Source organism: Taudactylus pleione, unplaced genomic scaffold, assembly GCF_031769625.1.
Source record: "Taudactylus pleione unplaced genomic scaffold, aTauple2 ptg000139l, whole genome shotgun sequence".
In the NCBI taxonomy this organism is placed as follows: Eukaryota; Metazoa; Chordata; class Amphibia; order Anura; family Myobatrachidae; genus Taudactylus; species Taudactylus pleione.
Genome location: NW_028284541.1, coordinates 6,669,508 through 6,691,686, shown reverse-complemented (window position 1 = coordinate 6,691,686; position 22,179 = coordinate 6,669,508). Strand labels below are relative to the sequence as shown.

At 43.4% G+C, this 22,179-nt stretch overlaps 1 protein-coding gene across 3 annotated transcripts in view; it reads right to left on the bottom strand.

The window, feature by feature from the left end:
- The window catches only part of SYT16 (synaptotagmin 16), a 139,777-nt gene that overhangs the window by 26,102 nt on the left and 91,496 nt on the right, over nt 1–22,179 (bottom strand). The window contains exons 1-3 of one of the 3 annotated variants that reach the window (XM_088473738.1): nt 21,624–22,157; nt 4,905–5,117; nt 3,675–3,901 (exon numbers count right to left, since the gene is read on the bottom strand). In XM_088473738.1, coding sequence (XP_088329864.1) covers nt 3,675–3,901; nt 4,905–5,117; nt 21,624–22,080 — 897 coding nt within the window. In that variant the 5' untranslated portion in view covers nt 22,081–22,157. Of the gene's footprint in view, nt 1–3,674; nt 3,902–4,904; nt 5,118–21,623; nt 22,158–22,179 lie in introns of those variants that run through there. The other 2 variants (XM_088473740.1, XM_088473739.1) reach the window with 2 other exon arrangements.

Here is a 22,179-nt window from a genome sequence, read left to right as displayed (position 1 = left end):
ATGGTTTTCAGCCACGTCTGTAAATATGGTGAAAAGATGATCGGCATTTGCTTTAGTATAGGGTTATCTGCTGTCTACTGTATGTAATAGTTCCCCACGTGATCTGGTTGCATGGTCTGTGAGCACTACAGTAAATGGCTGGAACTCTCCAATATGGACAGTTATATATGTAGGCAAATCCTGTTCTTGAGCTGAACACCAGTATCCAATAAGATGCTCTGTAACAGTCTACTGCTTATGGAAAACAATATGTGGGACCAGTATTTCTACCAACATAGCTGGACAGCTCTTTCTAGGGGAGATGTACTAAGCCTTGGAAAAGTGACAAAGTGGAGAGTGATAAAGTACCAACCAATCAGCTCCTAACTGCCATTTCAAAACAGCTTGTAAACTGACAGGAGTTGATTGGTTGGTACTCTCTCCATCTGATCATTTTCCAAGGCGTAGTTCTAAACTTTAATGCTGCAAGAAGAATTTTCATTCAACCGTACAATTATGTTTAACACAAGCATCTTTTGCATATCTACAAACCACTTGGCAATCTTCCTTATATAATTACAACACTGAAACAATCGGAGCGCCTTATAATATAATACTATTCAAAACGTAAATGGGATAATAATCACATAATCTGGTGATCAATGTTATAATTATAGTGAGAGAGATTTAGTTTTTTTTTTTTTTTTTTTAACACTGCAGGCAGGAAAAATTTGTAAGAAAAACTAAGAGCAGAACACACAAACATTATAGGCAACAGATCGTCCCACTGTACAGTAGAGAGTCTAAAAGTACTTTGTTTTAATTGGGCTCCATATTGATGATGTAATGGTTTCCATGGTTGACGGGTTAACTTTACTAAAAGTAGACTAAATAGGATTATGTGTTAGCATGAGCGGAGGACAGGTTGTTCAGTAAACAGAGATGGCTCATGTTCTGGAAGGGAAGTTTAGCTGCAGAGATCAGCTTTTCCAAGAAAATGTATTTGTCTTTTTCAAGTGTGTGCTATTCATAATGAATGAAATTCGATTAACTAAAAACCATACAGAGAAGCTGTGGATTGGTATATAGCAGTATATAGCAGACATTATTATTGCCTAAATATCTAGGGGCTGATGCAGAATGGAACTTATACCAGTTTGCATAGCGTAAAATAAGTCAGTTTGCACTGTGCATTCCCACAATCAAGCATATGTGCAAATGCAAATTTCTATGCATCTATCACTTACACCTCCATATGGGATGTAGTTTAAATCCCGGCTGTCGGGATGCCGACACTCGCAATGTCGGTGCCGGAATCCCGACACCAGTCAGCAGGGGTGTAGAGAGTTGTGGCGGGCCCGAGGGAAGGGGGTGTGGCCTAATCGTGGAAGGCATGGCCACACCCCCTTAGGATAAAAAAAATCATCTTTGCACCGCTGGGGAGGAGGGCACTGTGAGCCCCTCAGTGAAGCACAAAGACAGGGGGGGGTGCGATCAGTGTGATCATTCCCCCTCACAGGCATAGGAGACTTGTGCGAGCAGTCTTCCACTGCAGACCAGCACACAGAAGCATGTGCAGGGCTGCTGTGAGGTAACAGGGAGGAGGGGGCGGCGCCGAACCCGGGCCTCCTCCAGCAAACCCGGGTAATTAGTAACAGCTCTCGCCCCCTCTCGGCACCCCTGCCAGTCAGAATCCCAGCACCAGCATCCTGGCGGTAAGTAGTTGGGTTAGGGGTTAGGGTTAGGCACTAGGGAGGGAGGGTTAGGTTTAGGATGTGGGGGGGAGGGTTAGGTTTAGGAGTAGGGTTAGGATACTTAGCGACAGGTGTCAGTATCCTAATCCTGTTAGGATGCTGGCGTCGGGATTCTGACCACCAGGATCCTGAACGCCGGCTTCCCGTACCCAACCCCTCCATATGACTGTAGGTGTGGAAGAGGGGAGGGAAGGCGCATGAAAAAAACAAGCCAAGTAAAGCAAGGGCATGATCACGTATACTGTAGATGCAGACCTGCAGGCACACACAGACATGCCAGTCAGTAAGTACACCTTCTACATGTGCCTGAGGGCGGCATGTCAAAGAAAGTTATAATAAAATTATTTTTTTTTAAATGGTGATCCCAGCACCACACCTTGCTCTGGATGGGTATTCAGACACTTGTAGCTCTTCAAGCACCATCCCCAAAGAGTTTAGGGATGCCGTTGCATGCTGGAACCTTTAGTGCACTATAAAATAAAAACACTGTGCTAATTACATATATTTTATTGCTTCCCCACCCCCAGGGGTGTTAGGGAAGTCACGAGTGCTTTCAACAGTTTCTGCGCTGAACAGCACGGCCTGTCATAACTTAGTGGTAGCGGATTTTTCTGCGGGACCCTAAGTTGTTCATCCTTTTGATTTTGCTAATGCTAGTTTAGTCTGTGACCAATGGTGCTTGGAACACTTAGGGGTAGGAGGGGGCATACATATTGTTTTTTAATAACTACATTTAAAAACAATCTGCATCATCAAGATGACGATGACTGGTCTATCAAAAGCATGTTGATATACTTCATACTATAGAGAATCAATATGCTTTACACACACACACAAACACACACACACATTTTACAGGTATATGCTTATTCACGACACGTGTATGTTAAGATGCATATGATTCAGCATTTATTTGCATGTGCCTTTTTTTGAGGGATATTATGCCCAGTTTATAGTAAACACAGTGTCTTATTATTGTAGTTGTCATTTCATTTTTGTACAGTGGTTTTTGCTTCTGTTAGCACTGAGTAAAGAAGAATTCCATCAAAAAATTTATATTTACTACCGGTATGTACTGCTTGTAACTACTCGCTACTATGTACTCTTGTTTCTTGCTGCAGTTTGACTTTTTTTAAGCAGGAGGGGGTGCGGCGCACGCGCACACGGTCTGCTGAGTGAAGAGGCACACCCATGGCATTACTGTACTTACCTTGCAGCTGACGCTGTAAAAATTCACAGTGAAAATAGTGCCGGCATCATTTTCCTGGAGATAGGCGCATGCGCAGTAGACTCTGGCACAGTGGCGAAGGCTTCGCTGCACAATCGCCAATGCGATGGGGGCTGGAGGTGCGTGGAGATTGTGCACGGTCCCCATCCTCTGATAAAATGCCCCTAAGTGGTGGTTTCAATACTTCTTGTGCAACAACACTGCTGTGCGTCTGACAGAAGAAGTCTGCTCTAGTAGGAGAGAGAACTGCGTCTCTGGGCCATTGAAGTTCTCAGTGGACTTGTCAGATCAGTTTTGGCCGGAATTATCTCTTAATAGCCAGAAAATGCTATACAGAAATAGAGGTAGACGTGTATAGCCTAGTTTTGTGTGTTTCTCTGCACCTACAGTATGAGAATGTTCTCCTAAGTGAGGAAAGAGTGTCAGCATAGACCACAACCTCTTTTTTTAAAAGGACACTAACCTTAACCCTATTTAGGTTCCCTTTGTATTAAGATATGTAATTCTATTCTTGCTGTATATTTCCTCGGCTTCTTCAAGGATATTATCATGCTTGCTGCTAATTGAGTCACCCATTCACTCATGTAGATGTACTATTCGATAAAAATGTAAGCAAATTAACAAATAGAGTCTACAGTGCTTTCAATGTTACAAAAGTTCAAAATAATCTAAGATCCAATCCCCTTTCAATGTAGTAAAGAGTGGGGTCCTACCTCTGGGCTCCATCCTGACGAGCTGTCTGTAGCTTCATGTCTTTCAAAACCACTGTTGTTGAAAGCGGTCTCCATCTCTTGATCCTCCTCTGTGGCTCTTTCACTGCGGAGAAAGCCAGCTTCCAGCCTGGAATCACTTTGAAGTTCACCAACCACTGATGCCGGGCCAGAGTGAGCCGACACATGTTCATCTTCATTGTACGACTGGTAACTTAGAATATCCAAATCTATGCAGATGACATTAGAAGAATGATGACTTGGTCACCCATGTTTCAACACAATAGCCTAAAGGACAGTGCTATTTCTACTAGGTGCTATTCCTATTTCATTATATGGATGTTCGCCCCTTTCATCTCTTAGTGTTATCTGGTTGCAGGACCTTGACAACTTGTAAAAGTTAAATTATTGGTGTTTTCAAAATACAACTGAAAAGTAACATGTGCCCAACGCTCAGCATCTTACTTATAACCACAAACCCCAACATGAAATGTATAATTTTTAAAGGTGTGTTTAAAGCACTAAAAACCACTCTGCAGCTGCTTTTCTATGTGGACGAGGCAGCCCCCCTACTTCCTTAAGCTAATGTGAGAATCCGCCTGTATATGCCGCAGATCCATGTTTCTGCATGTAGAAGCCTATCCCGCCTGTAAAGTCATCATTAGTAGCTATACTTCCACCCACCACATATTGATGTATGATGAAATTCAACTAGATCTGTTCCGCATTTCCAAATGTATGATACGTAGAATCAGGCCCATTGGGTACAAAGTGCTAAGGGCATGATTTTGCGCACATACAACAGTCGAATGTTTACCTACACCACTAAATCAGGCTCAGATATTGGCCTGCATATCATCTCAATAATATATCTGTGTCAGACAAAAACAATAATTGTAAATATACCGTTTCCACTGCTCTTTGCCCCCCCCCAAAAAAATAAAAAATCCTCCCACAAATGTTCTGAGAAGCCAAACAAAGGAAAAAATTACTCACAGATAACGACAATAAATGACTCTCGTACAGTAAACATGACAGGTAACGCAAGAGCTTGCAAACTTAAAAGATGAACTAGTTACAAATGAAAGAAAACAATTGGAAATAAAGAGATGAAAATGAAGTTAGAAAAAAAGGTCAGGGTAGATCAAACAAAAAAAAAATGTAAAATTTTTTTTTCATGCTCCAAAAAATGTTAAAATGTTGCAGATTCAAGCTAATATTTGAAAACAATACCTTCACACTCAGAAGCTTCTGTACTCAGCTCCTCGTGGTTTGATAGCAAGCGGCTGAACTTTGGCTTGCTCTCAGTGCCGACCTGTGTTGCCTTTTCAGACACTGTGGAGCGAAAGCTCTGAGAACGCGACACTGATATCTGAAACTGTTTATACACCTCTTCATCACTGTCTGAAGATGTAGTTAGCTCCTCATCTTCCCCATAACTGTTCACTAGGAAAGATAAAATAAATGGTCTAGGCATTCCTTTTGGCCCAATAAAAACCAATTAGATCAGAGGTCTGCATCCTGTTGTAGAACTGTGTGTATCCCATGATCCTCTGGTCTGCTAGCCAACTGGGGGTCATGAGACTTAGTGGTCTGGACACCATAGTTTGCAGGCTCCTGAATTAGACCAATCTATCAATGAATTACCTGTACAGGCATGTTACAAAGTGCACACATGGAGCGGGATGCCGGCGCTCAGTATAACATTGTATAAAACTAAGTATGTGTGTACCCTGGCACCAGTGGCAGAACTAGCGGTGCTGCAGCCAGTGCCTTGCACCGGGGCCCTCTGTGGTGCAGGGGCCTTTAACCGCTGGACCCACCGCCAGTGTCCCGACAGTATTTAAGTGTAGTGCAGACCCCAGTGAGAGCGGTCTGCACTACACAGTAACAAACACACCGCCGCCAGCGGCGGCTGTATGTTTGTTATAGCAGCCAATGAGAATCAGACAGACTCTCATTGGCTGCTGAATCCACGGAGGGAGCCAACTGGAGCTCACTCATCACGGATGATGGGAGAGACGTCATGATGTCTCTCCCATATTGTAGAGCAGACAGCGGCAGTCGCGACAGGAGCGGGGATTCAAGTAAGTTGCGTGGTTTTTTTTTGTGTGTGTAAGGGGTACTGACACTGGCACTGCATAGGGGGGGCACTACTGGGGGCACTGTATAGGGGAGCCGCTACTGGTTGCACTGTATAGAGGGGGTGGCCGCTACTGGGGCACTGTATAGGAGGGACTATTACTGGGGGCAATGCATAAGGGGACTACTACTGGGGGCAATGCATAGGGGGTCTGCTACTGGGGGAACTGCTTAGGGGGGACCACTTCTGGGGGCACTGTATAAGGGGCACTACTGGGGGCACTGCATAGGGGGGCTACTACTGGGGGCACTGCGTAGGGGGGACCACTTCTGGGGGCACTGTATAAGGGGCACACCTCGGGGCACTGCAAAGGGGGACCACTACTGGGGGCACTGTATATGGGGCACTGCATAGGGGGACCACTACTGGTGGCACTGCATAGGGGGGCCCAAAGCATATTCTTGCACCTGGGCCCACCACTCTCTAGTTCCACCACTGCCTGGCACCCTGGTGTGTACCCTGGCACCCTGGTGTATACTGACTAATACCTCTTAAAGCCAAGTACACCGTTTTCTGAAAAATATAAACTTTTTAAATTGATGTGAAATTCATAAATCACCATTTTCTAACAAGGTTTATAACCTTAATTCGGTATTGGAATCGGTTGATTAATAATATAAAAATAAAAGAGTGCAAAAATAGCCCTAAAATAATAAATGCATTGATATCTATAAAATAAAAATTATTTTGTGGCTGCATTAATGATGACTATAAGGATCAATTTTTGTGAGAGAGTGTACTGTAGTTTGGCAATCTTTGTAGAGCTGGTGAGGTAATATAGGGGTAGGCAATTTCCAGCATTCAGCTGCTGTGGAACTACAGATACCAGCATGCCTTGCCAAAGTTTTAGTATGACTTAACAGCAAGACTGTGGCAGGGGATGCTGGCATGTGTAGTTCCACAGTATATGGAGTTCCGCAGGTAGTTCCACAGTATATGGAGTTCCACAGGTTGTCGACCCCTGAGGTAATATATCCCAAAAAATTAAATATGCAACAGGAATTTCTCTCTCACCACCCAAACAGAACTCTTAGAAACACAGAATCTTAGGCCGGGCACACATCAGAACGATGTGCTCCCGGGTGATCCGCCGGCCGATGGGCCAACATATTGCACAGTGTGTACACACAGGGCCTGATTCAGACCCGGCTGCTAGCAATCGGATGCTCGTTGCTGGCGATGTTTGCTAATGTACGCATGTGTATGCATTGCAGTGCGCACGCGGAAACTAGTCTGAGCGATCGGGAAGCGCTTGCTCGCCCAGCAAAGACAGCCCAGTGGAATGAGTGACAGGAGAGGCCGTTTGTGGGTGGTAACAGGGGCAGGCCAGTAGTAACGGGGGAGTGGAGGTGCGAACACAGGCGTGCCTGAGTGTTTCAACGCCGTTTCAGAGGCGTGCATAATTAACAGGCAGTATCATAGTACACGTCACCTGGCTACTTTTTACACTGAACTGCTCGCAGTGCTTGCAGTAGTGTAAAGGCAACCACAAGCGCTGCAAATGCTCCCGATGGTACCTGATGCACCGATGGTTGCATACACTTCCAGGAGATGACATGCACAAGTGGGCATCTCAAGACAGACTGGTGGGCATCTGCATAAACAAAGCGATCGCACGCCAAGACATAGTGGGTGTTCTTATGCCTCGCCGTGCGATCGCCTGCCTTGCTGGGTGTGATCCGAATTTGCATACGCTGGGAGCGAGCGTACGCATCTAGCGACCGGGTCTGAATCAGGACATGCTGCATTTAGCATTGTACACAACCAGAAGATATCATAAACGACCCATGGGAGCGTGCAATTGCCGGTACACACTGACGATCTTCACAATTTCTCATTCCAATTTGCCTGAAACGCCAAATCATGAATATATCGTTCAGAACGGTTGACACATGAAAATATTTAATACATTATGAAGAATACAGCATCTCTCAACAGAAAATGTAGAACTTCTATCACATAGAAAGGAAAAATGTACTGTTTTCTTGTAACTGAAGTCTGTATGTACTTATAAATAAGAACATTTATTTAAGCCAATAAGGGTTTAGGAACAACATCAAATAAAAGGAGAAAGAGGGGGAGAGAGTATTGCAGTACTATAAATACAGTGTATCTGCAGCCTACACCAATACAATGTGCCATGTGCTTTTAAACAGTCACTAGAGCCACTGATAGGAATATAAAGCATTTAGCACTTGATTTCTTCCTAAAGGTGCGGAGGGCAAAACAAAAAGCAATCAGACCGCTACCAAATTATGCTGCACATGGTAAAAAAGTTTCTTCATGATCCCAAACATGACATTCCAAATAATTCTCTGGGTCAATAAACCCAACTGTTATAATCAGAGTCGGACTGGCCCACAGGTGTACAGGAGAAATCCCCGGAGGGCCCCACTGCCTGAGGACCTACCCCATCCTCTTAGGGTCGGTAACTTGGTAGAGCAGGATCATGAATTAATGCTGGTGCTTGGTTTCTATACAAACTACACCAAGATTAGCCCTACTTTCAATCAAAGTGGGTGGTCCTGACACACCCGTCCCCTTCTTTATAAAGGGGCATTGTTCTTTGGGGTTTTTGAATATAAACCATTAAAGAGGACATGCAAAGAGGGGGAAGAGAGAAGATTGTCTACGATATGGCGCACAGAAATGTATATGGAAAATAAAAATCAATCTTTATTTGGTATACATTAAAATGCCCCAACATGGGACATAGCCAGCGAAATAGAGGTTAAAAGTAGAAAAAATAATAATATGAAATTGTGAAAATAACTGAAATAAGTGAAAAATAAAAATTAAAGAAAATCCCTTGCAGTGTGACTGTATTCTTATTCCTAGGTCACTATATGAGCGAAACTCGGATTCAAAATATCACTTATTACATACAGGTGTTAACCATGAATAATTTTAATTGGGCATAGAGTAAACAAAAAAATCCTTACGTATTTGTCCTTGTGTACGGGCAAATTAAGAGGTCTCAATTGTTATAGTCTAGAAGATTTTGTTATTCACATACTATCTTCAACATAATATCTTGTCCAATTAATACATATTATTTGACATATATACTCATTGCCACTATATAGTTATTCACTGTGAATCTCTCCACTGTTGATGTAGTTATGTATTGTGTCTATTAATTAATTATAGACCCCATTAGAACAATATTTACTGGGGTAAGTGAAGATTTAAAGAAATTAATTCACAATATTCTTGCAGAGTAGTGACATCAAATTAACCACCATGTGGATGAAATCCCACTATAAGCTAAGCTTATCTCAGACATAAGTATACCACTGAGGTCTCTATATATTGTGAATACCCTTCAGATTCATTACTTATATATATTGAGATAGCGTACAGATCATACTGTGATTGTATCAGGTGAATAAATTGCTGTTATTATTACTGTGCTACAAATGTTTCTTCACATGGATACAATATTGCCAAGTGTGGGTTTCAATTGACAACGGAGTTTCTACATAACCGCGTGACTCATATTAACATGGGATAACACGGTGTAAACTTATTATATCATCATATATTGGTATTATAACTTCATTAGTTCACAGCACATGTAGTGCACACAGCGGGCGTGCCAACGCGCGTTTCGCTGTAGGTCAGCTTTGTCAAGGCAAGCCAATTGCTAATACTACCTCACACTATATTCCTGATCACAAACCAATCAAAATCTGTTAACTAGTCACGTGATTCTCTAGTTAACAGATTTTGATTGGTTTGTGATCAGGAATATAGTGTGAGGTAGTATTAGCAATTGGCTTGCCATGACAAAGCTGACCTACAGCGAAACGCGCGTTGGCACGCCCGCTGTGTGCACTACATGTGCTGTGAACTAATGAAGTTATAATATCAATATATGATGATATAATAAGTTTACACCGTGTTATCCCATGTCAATATGAGTCACGCGGTTATGTAGAAACTCCGTTGTCAATTGAAACCCACACTTGGCAATATTGTATCCATGTGAAGAAACATTTGTAGCACAGTAATAATAACAGCAATTTATTCACCTGATACAATCACAGTATGATCTGTACGCTATCTCAATATATATAAGTAATGAATCTGAAGGGTATTCACAATATATAGAGACCTCAGTGGTATACTTATGTCTGAGATAAGCTTAGCTTATAGTGGGATTTCATCCACATGGTGGTTAATTTGATGTCACTACTCTGCAAGAATATTGTGAATTAATTTCTTTAAATCTTCACTTACCCCAGTAAATATTGTTCTAATGGGGTCTATAATTAATTAATAGACACACTACATAACTACATCAACAGTGGAGAGATTCACAGTGAATAACTATATAGTGGCAATGAGTATATACGTCAAATAATATGTATTAATTGGACAAGATATTATGTTGAAGATAGTATGTGAATAACAAAATCTTCTAGACTATAACAATTGAGACCTCTTAATTTGCCCGTACACAAGGACAAATACGTAAGGATTTTTTTGTTTACTCTATGCCCAATTAAAATTATTCATGGTTAACACCTGTATGTATAAGTGATATTTTGACTCCGAGTTTCGCTCATATAGTGACCTAGGAATAAGAATACAGTCACACTGCAAGGGATTTTCTTTAATTTTTATTTTTCACTTATTTCAGTTATTTTCACAATTTCATATTATTTTTTCTACTTTTAACCTCTATTTCGCTGGCTATGTCCCATGTTGGGGCATTTTAATGTATACCTAATAAAGATTGATTTTTATTTTCCATATACATTTCTGTGCGCCATATCGTAGACAATCTTCTCTATTACCCCTCTTTGGGATTTTTGAATATATACTTGTATCTGTGTCTTGGCAGCACCCCTCACCTATCAAATTATTGGAGGGTTATCTATAATGTCATTGTGTGCAGATGTTTATGTTCCTTTGTACTCTTTAATGGTTTACCAAGTCCCTCTGGGGTGACTGGACACCCCCCCCCTCCGGTGGCTCACCACACACCTTAAGTTGGGCACCTACCACTGCATTCCCTGGTGGGCCCTTGATGCTCCAGTCCAACACTGGCTATAACTTCCTAATACCATTCTTATGGACGGAATTACGGGAACGATTCAGTCTTGAAAAAAATGATAAAAAAATATATATTTTTAGAGCATCTTTATTTGACATGTTATAACATAAGGGGGAGATGTACTAAGCATCTTTATCGCAATGTGGTACATCCCCCCTGACTTTGCATACATACCACGGTTAATTATCACGGTATGCACAAAGGATTTCGCAAAGGACAGCTCTCCCGATAAGAGCTGTCCTATATGATGCTGCCGGGCAGAGGGACTTCCAGGGTTGAACACCCAGAAGTCGTCCACATGCGCAGAAGGATGCAGGCCGAGGGGGCTCATGGAAGAGATCTGATCGGATCCCTTCCAGCCAGGAGCATCGCGTTAAGAAGCCCATAGGCTTCTATTGGGTAACGCCACCTGAAGGTAGCGTTACCTAGCGATGCAAAGCAGCAGAATGCGATGCTTAGTACACATGGAGAATGCTGTAAAACCCCCGAAAACTGAAGTTTCGGGGTTTTACTGCATTTCGCCGTTAGTACATCTCCCCCAATGATCATAATTACTTAGAGTTCCACCCAAAGAGCCTTATTCTGAGTCGGACACTGTGCTAATATTCATGCAAATGGTTGAAGTTTTTACAACTGCATATGCATCTAAGTAGCTAAAAAGTGACTCCTGTCATGTGTTTGGAAGATGACAGGCGCTGATTTGTTGGAGCATCACTTAAGAATAGTAACGAATGATAACAAGAATATCACTCGTTGATATATCTGGGCCTCAGTTCTAAAATGAACTATTTGTTACTTTGCTATGGAATATGATAATGAAGCACCTGTGTATAGGACCTGTGTTTGGAGGTAGTTGAAGGTGAGGGACCGTATACTGCAACTTCAAATTAAACTTAAACAACTCTGAAAACTTGTCCTAAAGTCTTAGGGCCTGAATCAGGGCGGATTTAAGAAGAAAAAAAAATCCACCTCCAGGCCGCTCGCATAGCTGTGGGTGACCACCCACTGCTTTTGCGAGTGGCCTAGCAATGGTCGCGATTATCGCGACCATCTGGCTTGCGACGAGACCCTTGTGGTAGTGTCTCGGTTCTCGCAAGCCCGAGTGAACTTCCTGCTCTAATAGAGCAGGAAGTTCACTACTGCCAATACGAATGATGTCAGAAGGGCCGCCCACAAATGGCAGGCGTTCCTTCGGGAACGCTTCCCTTTGTCCAGCCACCCCCCCTCCCCGCCTACAAAACGGGCCGAGCTGTCAATCAATATCGACAGCCGTCCCGTTTTGTAGCGAGCCCCGGAGCGAGTGATTTCTCACTCGCTCCAGGGCTCGCACACGTGCGCACTGGCTGACCATCGACACGCTTGCGAGCGCTATGCGCTCGCGAGCGGGTCTGAATCAGGCCCCTAGTCCACAATTCTTGAATCAGCATTGTCAGACAAAGGATACTTGACAAGTGAAAAATAAATACATTATATTACACACACATAATACAGCTAGGATTGCTAAAAGTACAACCGCACAGTATTTAGTATATAATAAAATATTTATATATTACAGTTATGGTATAAAAGAGTACGTTACACTTTATCAATAGGTCTAGTAAATATGTGATTTCTTATTAGCTGTGTTTTCAGATCAAATACAATTACAATGGAATAATAGAGTGATAGTAATTATGATGGTGTAGGCAGCAGCAAAGTAAAAACCAAGGGTGAAACAACTTAAGGGGCCCATCCTCTTGACGATTTTGACAGGCGATTGCACGATAACGACGTTGTTATTGTGCAATCGTTTGCAATTCGTCCGCAAACCGGGCTCTTTAAAGTGGGAAACGACCAGTGATGCACGTGCGCGCTGGTCGTTTCCAACATCTATCATCGGGCAAACATGCTGGACAACCTGACGATATCGTCAGGTTCAACATTTTGCCAAATGATTGATGAGCCTGCACTGAACGTCTGCTTGTTCAGTGTAGGCTCATCACAGCCGGCGAAACGACAGCATGATTACACAATATCGTAATCGTGCTCTCGTTTCTCCGTCGGCTAGTGGATGGGCACCTTAACTCCCACGTAAACACATATACTGACTTACCATGTCTACGGAGGATTACAAAAAGATAGAAAGCTGATCTGAGGCATAGGAGATTGTACATAGATAGGAGAGTATTCCCTGATATATGTACAGGCCAGTTTAGCTGGGGAGGCAGCAGATCAACATGTGTCACTCACGGATTCTCTACAGACATTGGTCTTTTCTATGCGACAATGTTGAAGTCTATAAATCTCATTCCACCTTAAGCTAGATAATAAAATCGACTGCTGCTTAAAAATTATGTCATCATGTTGGCATTTAGTGACATTTGGTCTGACCTATGACCCCTCCCACATGTGTCAGATGTGCAGGAGAAAGTGATGGGTGGGGATAGAGAGAAACAGTGAGGGCGAGGGGGGATAGATAGAAAGAAGTGGGGGGAGACAGAGGAAGAATAACAATAAAAGCCAGGCAACGCAGGGCATTACAGCCAGTATTAAATAAGTAAACTAGTGACTGTCCGCTTCTTCTGGACACCCTACTGACCAAAGAGTACTGGATTATCCCTTACTAGACTTCATATATCACATGTCTAAGATAACTAATTTTTCCAACAAGATATTTTATTCCATTGCCTCCAGAATACTCAACAATTGTATAAATGTAATTTAAAATTGAACAGCATTTATCATGCCTAGTTTCTACTACATTTCAAGTTTTTTTTCCCCTGATGCTTTTCTGGTTTGGTATATTGTTATCTGCGGAGAGAGTCTAACATCGGACTAAAGCTTCCCACGCACTAGGCGATTTCGGTGGCCAGTTTGGCCAAGAAGTCCTGGAATTACTGTGTGTCCGGCCTTTCATTAGACATTAAAGAATTCTGCTAAAAAGTAACCGGGGACCTCGAAAGGTATCCATATGGGGACAACAGCCAACAATGCTATCAGGGTTCCCATGAGAGCTCAGCTATTTAGCCTGACTGCTAAACATCTGGATAGTAATATATGTGTGGCCAGCTTAAGCTTCTTCACTGACTCTCATACTGAAGTTGCACATTGTATGCAGTATATTAATATTAGGGCTAGTGCAATAAACCTACATTCTTTAATGATGGACCAAATGAGATACAAACATCTATTGGTAAAACAATATGTCCATGTATATAGTACTACAAAACACTGCTACCTTTCTATACACTAGAAGAATGTACAGTATGTTGTTTGCTATATGACTCATGTATCACTCCCCTAATTGTTCAAACATTGATGACATCATTCTGATGAAGTATGGTCTGGTCATGTGACTTACACCATATTCAATACAATAAAGTACAACAGGCAGGTCCGGTGCTACCATTAGGTGTATCAGAGGTACAGTATATGCACTCCACATGCGTATAAGTTGTATCCGTACAGAGGCCCTGATTCAGAGCCGGACACTCTGACAGAGCGCTCGCTCTGAATCAGGGCCGTCCTTCTCTTTTTTTAGAGCGGCCTCCTGGTCGCCCACAGCTATAGCGAGCGGCCAGGAAGATGGTCGCGATGGTCTTGACCATCGCGACCATCGGGCTCGCGACGAGACCCTGCGGTAGGGTCTCATTGCCGCAAGCCCTGGAGTGCTTTCGGTTCTATCAGAGCCGAGAGCACTCCCACTGACATCACTTGTGATGTCAGTGGGGCCGGCCCCAGACGGTAGGCGTTCCCATGGGAACGCCTCCGTCTGGCCAGCCACGCCCCGGCACGCCCACCAAAGGAGGCGTGCTGTCACTCACCATCGACAGCACGCCCCCTTTGTAGCAAGACCCATAGCGACGGCTTGCCCGTCGCTATCCGGGTCTCGCGCATGCGCACGACGGAGCCGGGTCCATCGTGCGCATGCGCACTGGGCCAAAATCGACCCGCTTGCGAGTGCTCAGTGCTCGCGAGTGGGTCTGAATCAGGCCCAGACTCCCCACACAGGGAGAAGTGGATTGAAAGTGTAGTGGGCATTCCAGGGAGATGGCTTTGCGCATGCACAGAGATGGTCTGTCTTTTGGGAGTCTTGCGGCCATGTCAATGAAAATGGTTGCGTACACAGTCACTGAACCACTCACATACGAGGCCATAGTCCAACAGTTGACCAATCGGTATTACTGCATGTACGGATGCTGGCTGTGGGCACCCCACATTCAGATGCACGGATGTACACAAGGGAAGGGCTCTGTAGCTGCATTTGCATAGAGTCGCAGACGGGCGACCGCCAATAGATCCAGCTGCAGGCGCTTCTGCGTCCACCTCAGAACCAGCCCCTGAGTGAGTGACAATGTTATTCAGTCAACTCATCCAGTGTTTTTAATGTCCAGGCGGCGACACCTCATCCAGCGGCCGATACTGATTTGGGAATGAAGCAAAACAAGTAAGTAACTTGGCACCTGGACAAACCATGTGGCAATGCAAGGGGATCAAATACATGTATTTATTATTTGTGCATGCAGGGTAAATACTGGCTGCTGTTGCATGTAGCCCACAAATGCTGGACAGCTTTATTCTTACACTGCAGCTTAGGGCCTGATTCGCTATGGATCACTATTGTGATCGCAGCTATGATTACACACGGAGGTCTGCTGCAATAATATGCTAATGAATGCAATCGCAAAGCCGTCGCACAGCCAGCATAGAGACGCACACTACCGCTATCTCACATCCGTAATACCTGGCAGTCGTGCGTGTACATTGGTAACATCGAGTAACATCGGCCCCTCACGCACAATTACAGCAGGTCTGACCTTACTCCGAAATTGCTAACCTCGTTGCACGCAGTGAGTACACAAGCTGCGTATGCAGTGGCTAATTTATGCATGCTCATGTAACGGCGTTCAAACGGACTGGCACACCTGCGTTTCTCCGACCACTCCCCCGTCACCACCTCCAAATGCTGTCTCCTGTCATTCACTCTTCGATGGCTTTCTTTCTGCTTGAGTGATAACAGAGCGATCGCAATGTTAGCAGACGCACTGCGAAATATACACATGCGCAGTACGCACCGTCGACCAATCTCCGTACGCTGTTGCAGTTGCGGTCAGTGATAAGTCAGGCCCTTAGATTGGAGTGAGGAAAACCCCTCCCAAATTTTATTTTCTCTGTACATTATACATCTGCCCTACCTGCAGTGCCTATGAGAAAAGCAGAAATGCAATAGATATATATGTTCTAGATACCTTATAAATAGGTAAAGATGAGGGACTAAGACCAACTGTAATTTCTCTTTAACGTCAATATGGAGGAGTATTTTTACCCTACTCTTAAGTAAATAATTGAAAGCTGTTGACTGGGAAAAAAAACATCCATTTAGCTCAATCAGTGATAAAAACAGGAATGAAAAGATGGCTTTTGAGAGCTCCAGTTGTGCCGTATAATCAGTGTAGACTAAATGAAGTGTATTTTCTCTGTTACATCACCAATGGCAACCATGTCCGCAATAAGTGTCCAGAACCGTTTCCATGGAAACAGAAAGCATTTGACATAACTTTCCTTTTGTGGCAACATATCTCACAAGCTTCCTTTGTAAATAACAATAAATAAGGGCTATTAAATAAGAAAGGTATTTAGACAGGATACTAATCTACAGATACAGGAATTAATATTGTAAAAGAAAAAAAACACTAACGAAGAAAGTAATTGTACATAAAAGAAAGCATTGGGTGTAGACTGAGGTTGTCGGTGAATATAAATATATAACAAATTCCGTTGCACTTTACAATTTGAATTAACATTATACTGGGTTGTAAAAGACATACATACATAAAAAACATACATAAGGGTAAGAGGGCCCTGCTCGCAAGCTTACAATTTATAGGGAAATAGGTGTTGATACACAAGGATAGGTGCTACATATTGCAAATTGGTCCAGCCCAATTGCAGATGTTCTTGGTGGGCTGTATAATCCAATCACACTGGAAAGTTGGCCTAGGGTTAGGAGGATGTTAAATTGAAGACAGAGAAGATGTGATAGGTGTTTACTATAAGAAGAGAGGCCCTGATTCAGAGCCGGACGCTCTGACAGAGCGCTCGCTCTAAATCAGGGCCGTCCCTGCTCCTTTTTGGAGCGGCCTCCTGGCCGCTCGCATAGCTGTGGGTGAGCTCCCACAGCTATAGCGAGCGGCCAAAAAGATGGTCGCGATGGTCAAGACCATCGTGACCATCGGGCTTGCGATGAGACCCTGCAGTAGGGTCTCACTGCCGCAAGCCCAGGAGTGGTTTTGGCTCTATCAGAGCCAAAAGCACTCCCACTGACATCACTAGTGATGTCAGTGGGGTCGGCCCCAGACGGTAGGCGTTCCCATGGGAACGCCTCCGTCAGGGCAGCCACGCCCCCGGCATGCCCACCAAAGGGGGCGTGCTGTCAATCAACATTGACAGCACGCCCCCTTTGGTGCGAGACCCATAATGACGGCTTGGCCGTCGTTATTCGGGTCTCGGGCATGCGCATGACGGAGCCACCTCCGTCGTGCGCATGCGCACTTGGACACCATCGATCCGCTTGTGAGCGGGTCAGAATCAGGCCCAGAGTTAGATAGGGAGCTATAAAAGGTTAGGTGGGTGGTCCTGGAATCTGATAAGCTTGTCTGAAGAGGTGAGTTTTCAGAGAACGCTTGAATGTTTGGAAACTAGTGGAAAGTCTTATTGTGCATGGGAAGGGCATTCAACAGTGTGGGTGCAGCCTGAAAAAAGTCCTGTAACCGTGCATGGGAACAAGTAATGTGCGGGGATGAGAGACGCAGATCTTGTGCACAGCGGAGATGTCGGGTTGGAAGATATTTTGAGATTAGTGAAGAGATGTATGTTGGTGTGGTTTGGTTAATAGCTTTATGTGCTAGTGTATGTATTTTAAATTGAATATGGTAGAAGACCGGCAGCCAATGGAGGGACTGACAGAGTGGATCACTGAACGTTTGGTGAGAAAGATCAACCTCGCAGCTGCATTCAAAATGGATTGTAGTGGGAAGAGCCTGTTTTTCGGAAGACCAATAAGCAGACTATTGCAATAGTCAATGCGGAAAATTATGAGTGCGTGTATTAGAGTTTTTGCAGTGTCTTGTGTAAGATACGGTCGAATTTTGGCTATGTTTTTTAGATGTATGTAACAGGATTTAGAGACAGATTGAATGTAGGGCATAAAAGACAGTTCAGAGTCAAGGATGACATCTAGGCAGCGAGCTTGTGAGGTGGGGGTGATTGTCGAGTTGTCAACAGTAATAGAGATATCAGGTTGGTAACTACTATTGGCCGGTGGAAATATAATTAATTCTGTTTTAGAAATATTAAGTTTGAGGTGGCGAGATGACATCCAAGATGAAATGGCAGAGAGACATTCAGTGACACGGACCAGCACAGATGGTGACAAATCTGGGGAGGATAGGTAGATTTGAGTATCATCCGCATACAGATGATATTGAAAACCAAAAGAGCTGATTAGTTTGCCAAGATAGGTGGTATATATTGAGAAAAGCAGAGGACCTAATACTGAAGCTTGTGGTACTCCAACTGATAGAGGTAACGAAGTGGAGGTAGAATCAGAAAAGCGAACAGTGAAAGAGCGATTAGATAGGTAGGATGAGAACCAAGAAAGGGCTGTGTCTTGAAGACCTAGGGATTGTAGTGTTTGTGTGAGAAGAGAGTGGTCAACAGTGTCAAAGACATCAGAGAGATCTAGAAGAATCAGAAGTGAATAATGGCCTTGGCAGTGACCAGATCATTTACTACCTTAGTCAGTGCTGTCTCAGTGGAGTGTTGGGAATGAAAGCCTGACTGAAGTGAATCCAATAAGTTGTGGGTGTTAAGAAAGTGTGTGAGGCTAGTATAGGCAAGTCTCTCCAGTAGCTTGGAAGGGCAAGGTAGCTGGGAGATAAGTCGGTAATGTGAGAGAGAGTTAGGGTCAGAATTTTGTTTTTTCAAAATGGGAGTGATTACTGCATGTTTGAACAGTGATGGAAAGATACCAGTAGAGAAAGAGAGATTACAGATTTTAGTTAAGTGTGGAATGAGCACGGGAGACAGAGCTTTACTGATTTGTGAGGGTATAGGATCAAGAGGAGAGGTAGTAGAGTAGGAGGATGTGAAGAGTGTAGCTACTTCATCTTCATTAGTGGGGTCAAATGATGAGAACGTGCCACTGGGTTTAGGTAGCGAATTGAACAAGACCCTGGCTGAGGAAGTGCATACCATTTCATTTCGTATATTATCAATCTTGTTCTTGAAATAGGAAGCGAGATCTTGTGCACTGACAGTAGCAGGTGGTTTGGGTGATGGAGGGGTAAGAAGTGATTTAAATGTATTAAAAAGTCGCTTGGAGTTAGAGGCTTGGGCAGAGATAACAGATTGGAAATATGTCTGTTTGGCATTATCCAGTGCATTACGATAAGAGTGGTAGATCATCTTATATGTGAGGAAGTCACTTGGAGTATGAGACTTTTGCCACTGACGTTCTACTTTACGTGAGAGTTTTTGTAGGTGTCTTGTGAAATTGGAATGCCACGGTTGACGTCTAAGTCTACGCGGAATGTGATGGGTAGCTGGAGCAACTTCATCAAGGGCTAATTCTAGGGCTGGTTCAGGTGTGATACAGCAGTCTCAGGAGAAGTGAAATTAGAAATAGGCAATAGTGATTGTTGCAGAGAGATGGATAGTTGTTCAAAATTAATAGCATTAATATCTCTGTGGGTTTGAGGAGGTTTGGTTGATTTGCTTGACATTGAAGTTGAAGTAATGGAGGAGAGTGTGCAGGTGATAAGGTTATGATCTGAGAGAGGGAAAGGAGAATTAGTGAAATCAGAGACTGAGCATAGTCTGGTAAATACAAGATCAAGGAAATGGCCATCTTGATGAGTAGAGGAGTCATTTGGTTATTAAGCGACATAACGACTACTTATGTTGCTCAATATTCGGCCATGCTTATCTCAATGGCACGATAAAGTGTGAGGTGTCTATTTACTAAGCTTTGTTAGGAGATATTGTGAACGGAGGTAAGGTACCAGTCAATCATCTCCTAACTGCCATGTCATAGGTTGTGTTTGAAAAATGACAGTTAGGAGCTGATTGGCTGCCTTGTACCTTATCTCCGTTCACTTTATCTCCTAACACAGCTTAGTAAATAGACCCCTGAGCCTGTCAACTCTTTAGACAGAGGAGTGGTAGCATCAGCTCATATAGAGTACCAAGAAAAAGAGGGACAAAGAACTGGCAATAATTGAGTAGAGTAGTCACCAAAACATGAGAGGCAAAGGAAGAGCCACAATGCTAAATAGCAGAACAAAGTACAATGACACCTCCAAGCAACAAAGTATACAGATCAAAGTTCAGGGTTCTCAGCACTGGCAATGATTAGAACACAATAAAATTGGCCAAACTAGTAACCAAATGGACAGAAGATCACTTACTGGTATAGGAGTCAACAGTGTGGCTGCTTGAGCACCACTAATATTGGAACTGGTATGAGTTACCGGGAATCCCGACAGCGGCTGCCCGACATGGGTGAAAATCCCAATCGTCCCTAAGGTAAGTATAGACTAACCTAATTCCCTCCCCTACCCTCTCTTAGGGGTGCCTAACCCTAACCTTACCCCCAGTGCCTAAACCTAACCCCCCCTTCCCTGCTGCCTAAACCTAAGTCCCCCAGGGGGGTGCCTAACCCTAAATCCCCCCCGGGGGTGCATAACTCTAACCCTCCCTCCACCTAACCTAACCCTAACCTCCCGGGGGGATGCCTAACTCTAAGTCCCCCCCGGGAGCCTTAAACCTACCCCTCCCCCCCGTGGCTGTCCGCGCCCAGCATCCCTTCAATCGGGATGCCAGGATAAGATTTAGACGCCTGTCATTTAACCCTCGCCGGGATAAAGCAGTCGGGAAGCCGGGTGTCGGAATTAGCTAGGTCCGCCGGCTTCATGACTGCATATCCTAATATTTGTGCCGCCAAAGCCACTACGGTTCTCTATGCATGATTTTTTTTTTTAGCAATATGGGGGCAGGTGGGAGGGTTATGTGTGTTCCCCCAATCATTTAAAAAAAAAATGTTGCTTTTGTCCTCAATGGTAGCATAAAATATATTTTAACTTTTTGCATGTTATAGAGGCATCATTTAAATACTGGCAGCATTTGATTGAATAAACCCTTGGGTGGAAATCCAACAAAAAAAAGAAAAACAATCTTCATGGAAGGCCCAAGAGACAGTCTCTATACGTTTCTGACTCCGAACTTCTTGTTTGAATCCAATAACAGCAATATACATATTTATGGAGGCCAATGCTGCTTCTGGTAACTACTTTTTATAAACCACCAAATGACTCAGTACATTGACACAGAAAATCAAGCAAACATACAATAGGTTTCTCTTATTGTCTATAAATACAAGCCAGTTCATTTCTATACATGGAGTACATGTAGAAAGCTGCAGCTGTAAAATTATGTATAAGTATAGACAAGTCTTTCTAAAGACAATTATGCACTGTACAGCAAAAACATTATTATGTGCTATGAATCTGCAGCAGATAAACATTTTAGAGATAATCGTTTGGAAAAATTGCTTTTTGTGATGTAATTGCATTATCTAGAACATCAATTTTATACACTCCAGCAAAGACAAAGAAGGTGATAAGATATAAAGATAAGATATAAAGATATAAAAGAGAAAAAGTTTAGGTAGAACAAGAATAACGATAATCTTACCTGCAGAGTTTCTTACCATTAATTGTTCCTGCGGAGCTAAACGTTGGTGTTTCGATGTCTCTCAAAAGAGTTTTTAACTGATTATTAACATACTCTTCATCCTCTGGTATTGAAGAAAGTGTTTCTACGTAGTTGCTTTCGTCGTGGATTCTTACTGCTGAGGTAGATGATCTTTCATAACGTGGTGGGTTTTCACAGGGTTTCACTAGCTGTGGATCAACTTGACTCTGTTTGGTCCGTTCATCATATTCGTCCTCATCAGATGTCCATGATTCGGCATCAGAATGTATAACTAGTGGTGGGATTTCATGGAAGAATTCTTCATCTTCGTGATACTGGTCCAGGCTGTGCCCGTACTCATTGATATAGTCTGATCCTTGGTCACCATTCTTTCTCACCGAATCGGCTGTAGGTCCTCCAGTCAAACGAGATATCCATGATGATACTGGCTGTAAGAAATTCTGGCCAGCCATGTCTATCACTATGACCAGATTTTGAACATCGAGAATACACCAGGTTTTCAATTTTGCTGGTACGCCCCAGTTTTAAGTCTGCGTGCTATAGAATAAGCA